We start from the raw sequence: 6,117 nt of genomic DNA, 5'->3' as shown, positions 1-6,117 counted from the left end.
CTCATAACCCTTACAAGGGTCAATCCAAATCCAAGTCAAAGTCAAGGTCAAACCCTTGTCAAAATCAACATCCAGTTGACTTAACTCGCCGAGTTGGTCCACCAACTCGTCAAGTCCCTATCCTTTCAAAATGATACAACCCCCGACTTTACTCGTCGAGTCTAGCAAGAACTCGACGAGTCCTTCTTCAACCATATTATCAGGACCATCTTCAATCGACTCGCCGAGTTCCCTTTGAACTCGTCGAGTGCATCTCCCTCATACGAACGTGTTCAATCTATGACTCGCCGAGTTGTATGAACAACTCGTCGAGTCCATCTTCATGAGTTGGGAGATTGCCTTGGACTCGTCGAGTCTGTTCATACACTCGTCGAGTCCCATGAGTTCCAGGTCCAAAACAAACCCCTAGCAGGCTGAGTGTTCCTTCCACTCAGCCCAAACCATTTCCAGAAGACGTTTTGGGAGAAAAAGCGTCCCGACTCGCCGAGTCACCCGAGTGTCTCGCCGAGTCCCTCTTTGTTCAAGATTATACAATCGATTTCACTGGGTCTTAATGCATCCCAATCATAGATCTGACCTCCTAAGGTCCCTTTTATACGTAAAGCCACGAACTTGATGTCCATGCATGGGGTTTTTGGCTCAAAAGGCTATAAAATGGGGTTTATAAGATGCATGAGCTTCCCATGGCCATAAAGTTGGCACCTTTATGCCATGGGAACCCTCAATGGTTCCAGATCTGAAGCTAACACTACCCAATATGAGCCAAACCCAAAGGTGGCTTAGAAATGTCCCAAAAATGGCAAGATCCAAGTCTTAAAGGAGATCCACCAAATGATAAGTCAAGGTTCAAGCTTTTTACCTTGAATGAACTAGAAATGGAGCAAAATATCTGGATCCACTTGCTTCTTCAAGAACTCCCAAGCTTCTACTTATTCCATCAACTTCAACACACACACAAAAAGGCACCAAAAGGCTCAAGAACACACAATAAGGGCTATGGTTTCGAGTTAGGGTATTCTGGAAGTGAGAGGGACGACGGAGGATGGTTTGGGACGAGTTAAGTTGTTTAAATAGGGTGTAAACCCTAAATATTAGGGTTTTGTCTAGACAGCTCCCACTCGTCGAGTCGGTCTTTCGACTCATCGAGTAGGTCACTTAAACCCCCGATCCAATAGTCGAGTCTACTCGACGAGTTGGTCCCCCAACTCGCCGAGTCCCAGAGTAAATTGCCATATTTCTTGAATTAAATACGTACCAGGAATCGGTTGCTACAACACTCATACGCTAGAAATGTTCACAACTGCAATTTATTTCTTTCTCTTCAGCTTTTATTTCAACCTGATACAAAAACATAATAAAATAAATGAAAAAACAATTTAAACAAAAATTACACATTTACATTCATATATGAATACTCATATATGAACAATCATATATAAGTATTCATATATGAATATTACATTCTAATCATATACAATAATACATATTCATATATGAATAATAATAAATAAATATTCATATATGAATAATAAGATTGAAAATATTCATATAAGATATGAATTTAAATTCATATATGAACATGTTTTAATTTTAAAATGATAAAAATATTCATTTATATGAATATTCTCATATTCATATATGAATATTTTCATATACATATATAAACATTACATTTTTTTTATAAAAAACTATTAAATTTCCTTAAATTCATTTTTAAATTCGCTTTTACTGTTGTTGTGTTGCACAATGTAAACTTCCCACCCATCTTGAATACCAACATACGAGTATGTATAGAAAAAATTTGCTTTATATATTTCCTTTTGCACCTAAAAAAATAATGTACTTGTATAAACCTTTGATGCTTGTAGTTCAATTTCTCGAGGTGTTTTCATTTTATATGATGCTTTCTTTGATGCCTTATCAAGCTCTCGTTGAGTATTCCTTTACTTTTGAATGGCAATGTTGTAATTCATCATGAAATTGAAAAGTAAATTACCACTTTCTGAGTAGGTATTAAAGAATGAATTCATACTCTCTGACCTCGACGTAGTCTTCTACAACCCACACATTGCAATATCATTAAAATATCCAGGTATCCATGAATCACGTTTTGTAAACATGTCTTTAAACCATCTCGTGTCTTCCAGATTGAATTCCTTCATAAGCAAACCCCACTTCACCTCAAAGACATCAGGTTTCATATTAATGTCCCAAACAAGCTTCGAGAATCTTTTTCTAAAGTCTGTGTTCGTAAATAAATCATCTGATATCTGTATTAAAACAAAAATAAAATAAACTTCTATATTTATTCATAAATGAATAAATATTAATAAGTAAAATAACAATAAATATTCATAAATGAATATACTAATATTTGAAAAAATTACTATATTCATCTATGAATACTAAATACTATCTAACATACTTGAAATATATTAAAATAATACCTTGTTTTTCAACTTCTTCATTATATGCCACATACATAATCGATGCTTTGAATTAGGAAAAACATTCTCAATAGCTTGTTTTATTGCAGCATCTTGATCAGTTAAAACAAGTGTTGGTTCTTTCCCATGAGTTTTAAGAAACGCTTTAAGCAACCAAGAGTAGGACTCAATGCTTTCATTGCTTAGCAAACCTGCTCCAACAGTAACTGATTTTTTATGATGGTCAATAGCGATAAATGGAACAAAAACCATTCGATACCTAACACACAAAAAAAAGTGTTCATTAAAGTCAATTTTTGATGTATTCATAAGTAAATATAAAAATATTCATGTATGAATACAGTTACAATATATTATTAGAATAATTTCAACAATAAAAACTAAACATTAAACATAAAGGTTAAAATATTCATATATGAATAAGCAATAAAAAAGTAGATATAATAATTTATTTGTTTGTTCGGAAAGTCGCATCAAACGAGATAACATCACCAAATTCAGCATAATATGCCTTCTCCATTTCATCACCCCAAAACATACAGTCCAAAACATCATCTTGACAATTAAACTCAAATGAGTAATTTGGATAGTGAGCTCGACGGTCATTCATTGTGTTTACTATCATTTGGGCATCTTTATAACCTATAACCCTGTTGATATCTCTCCTTAAAATTTTATAGTCAACTACTTTGGGCTTTACAAACTCATACCCACCTCTCAGACTTGCCCTCAACTTATGAGCCATAGTTGGGCCTATTTTTGGTGTGGAAGCACACACTATAAACTCTTTTTCTGAATATGACATTTGCCTCACTTTTTTTAAATCACTTCTCTTCTCAAGTGGATGGTTGTGAAGTTCATCAAACTGAAAAACTTTATAATCTGGAGTTCCATACAAAGATTCAAATATAATCTTTTCTTGACAACGAATAACTCTTAAATTTGAATTTCGTTTCCTCCTAACACCACTTGTACCCAATGTGTCACAAGATTTCTTTTTCTGTTTGCCACCACGATTACATATAACATGTTTCTTCTTTATAATCTTGTTATCAAACATTGTCTGTGTGCTCAGTCTCACATCAAAACCACCAATTTCAGCATACTCAGAATACATTTTGATGGCCAACTTTAATGATTTGATGATTAAACCTTTAAATGGAATAAGTTGAACAGATACATCTGGCTTATAGACATATTCTCCAATTATATCACCACAATATTGCACATCATCTACTGAACTCGAAGATTCACCAGCTAAAAAGTTATAAATCTAAATCAATCTAATAATAAATGAAAAAAATTCATATATGAATACATAAAATTCATGAGGATTCAAAATATATAAAATAAACATAACATATTCATATATGAATAAAACAAAAATAATAATAAATTCAAAATTGCAATTATCACAAGTTTATTCATATTATGAATAAGACAACAATTTATTCATATTAACATATTCATATGTCAATAAATGATAATCAACAAAATTAAAAACAACAAAATAATTCAATAAGCGATACCTTCAAATAATGAGTTCTCAACATCTTCTTCTTCACTTTTACACATAGAAGAATACAAATCACCATCAATAACACTAGAATTTGACATAATAAACCAAATGATTTGTATAAATAAACAAAAACAATCTTAATATCGAATATATCTCACAAAAAAAAGCCGTAAATATGAAAACTTGGTTAATTTCGAATATATCTCACCTCAACGTACAAAATATCTGAAAGAAACTTAAATCTAGGGGTGAGCATCGAAACATGGTACCCGCTTTAGGAACCAGAACTGCCATGGAACCGCCGGTTCTGGAATCGGAACTGCCTTAGTCAATTCCGGTTCCAGTTCCCAAAGTTTTGGAACCGCCTTATGCGGTTCCGGTTCTTACTTTTTTGGAACTGTTAACCGCTGGGTAACCGTCAACATATATATATATATATATATATATATATATATATATATATATATATATATATATATATATATATATAGTAATTTAAACGACTTACACAATTATGAAAGACTTATTGAGTAGTTTGATTTGTTATTATGTAATTCTTACTGTGATGTAAATTAATTTGTTTCAAATTTAACATCAAATTGATGTATGCACACAAAAAATAGTAGTACGTAACAAAAATCTAGTTCTGGTTCCAACATTCTAGGAACCGCCGGTTCTGGTTCCGGTTCCGGTTCTGGTTCCAGTCAAATATGACGGGTACCCGCCTATGCTCACCCCTACTTAAATCAGCTCGATCAGATGATGCAATTAAGCAATCTCTCTCAGTTCATAGCGTAAAAACGACAACGATATATCCGATTGAAAATTAAATCAGCTCCGATTTGAAATAGAGATCTCAAACTACATAACAAAAGTCAAATGAAACAACTCCAATACATATTCAAAACTTCAGGATAAACGGAAATTATACGCGTAATTCCTAACATATTATATATAACACTAATCTTGATAATGAACTCCGATATATCCGATTCAAACGATATACATACTTGATCAAATCGGAAACTGAATACGAAGAAGAAAACTGAAATACAGATGCGAAACTTCACGATTAATGGAAAAGAAACGTATAATTGCTAACGAGTTATATAAAGAAAAGAATATTGATAATAAATTCCTCCATATCCGATTCAAAAGAGCTAAAGATATCATCAAATCGGAAACTGATTACAACGAATAAGTAAGTTCAATATAAAAAAAGTGGTTAATTGACAAAGGAACCCTTAATGAAAAATGACACACATATTTTTTTAAGGTTTACATGTTAGATAAATTATTGGATGAGAATGGTTCCCTCATTCTCAACCTTTTTTTATTTTCTCAATTGAACTTACCTCTCTCTCTCTCTCTCTCTATATATATATATATATATATATATATATATATATATATATATATATATATATATATATATATATATATATATATAGCGTTAGGTTAGTGTGTTTATTATATTTATTGTGTGCTAGAATGTACCAATAGAATTTAGTAAAATTAAATAATTATTTAATTAAATAAAGATAGATATTAAATGATTTTCATAATTGTATGTATATTAAATGATATCCATAATTATAATTCTCCTTTTATGGAAATAATTAAATTTGTCATTAATGTCAACAATAACATTCTTTCAGAATGAATTCGTATTTATGTTTTTATGTTTGGATGCGTGTTTTGTTTCAGGACACACTCACTTGCAATACAATAACTGTGCATGGAATATGAAGAACGAGAGCGTATTCTACTAGAATACACTCTCTGTTAATTATATGTAAATATAATATATTGTATATTAGCTTAGTCGATACTCTGATCCTAGAATTAAGTTTAGTTCTTGTGTATAAGGCATATTTGATGTATTTGTACATATATATATATATATATATATATATATATATATATATTGATGGGAATGAGATTAACGTTTTTGAGGAAAACATTTTATTATGGTATTAGACGTCTAGGGTTTTTACTCTCGATCCATCCCTATGTCATTCTCGTATCTTCTGAAAACGCCCATAGAGTTCTATTTCTTCTTCTTTTCATCACCATGTCTGACAAAAATCATCCTTTCATCCTGCTCTTGCGGTGTCCAACATCCGCAATCATATCTCCATCATTCTGGAA

The 6,117-nt window shown here is 31.7% G+C and overlaps 1 protein-coding gene across 1 annotated transcript; it reads right to left on the bottom strand.

Moving 5' to 3' along the window:
* Positions 1 to 2,054: 2,054 nt before the first annotated feature.
* LOC145111262 (protein FAR1-RELATED SEQUENCE 5-like) lies at positions 2,055 to 4,064 on the bottom strand. Its single transcript, XM_079047556.1, has 4 exons — positions 3,977 to 4,064; positions 2,927 to 3,704; positions 2,448 to 2,706; positions 2,055 to 2,270 (listed from the first exon to the last, which is right to left on the bottom strand). Exons 1-4 carry the CDS (start codon positions 4,062 to 4,064, stop codon positions 2,055 to 2,057), a joined length of 1,341 nt encoding a protein of 446 aa, XP_078903682.1.
* Between the last annotated feature and the right edge of the window lie 2,053 nt (positions 4,065 to 6,117).

Source organism: Lactuca virosa, chromosome 5 (assembly GCF_052849685.1).
Source record: "Lactuca virosa cultivar CGN04683 chromosome 5, Lactuca_virosa_CGN04683_v6, whole genome shotgun sequence".
Taxonomy (NCBI): Eukaryota; Viridiplantae; Streptophyta; class Magnoliopsida; order Asterales; family Asteraceae; genus Lactuca; species Lactuca virosa.
The sequence above is the reverse complement of the archived record's forward strand: the minus strand, read 5'-3'. Positions and strand labels throughout refer to the sequence as shown.

Coding starts and splice junctions, on each gene's coding strand:
- LOC145111262 (XM_079047556.1), bottom strand. CDS start 4,064: ATGTCAAATTCTAGTGTTATTGATGGTGATTTGTATTCTTCTATGTGT. Junction 2,707..2,926: donor GAATTTGGTGATGTTATCTC/GTTTGATGCGAC, acceptor TTTGTGTGTTAG/GTATCGAATGGTTTTTGTTC. Junction 2,271..2,447: donor TGAAGAAGTTGAAAAACAAG/GTATTATTTTAA, acceptor GTTTTAATACAG/ATATCAGATGATTTATTTAC.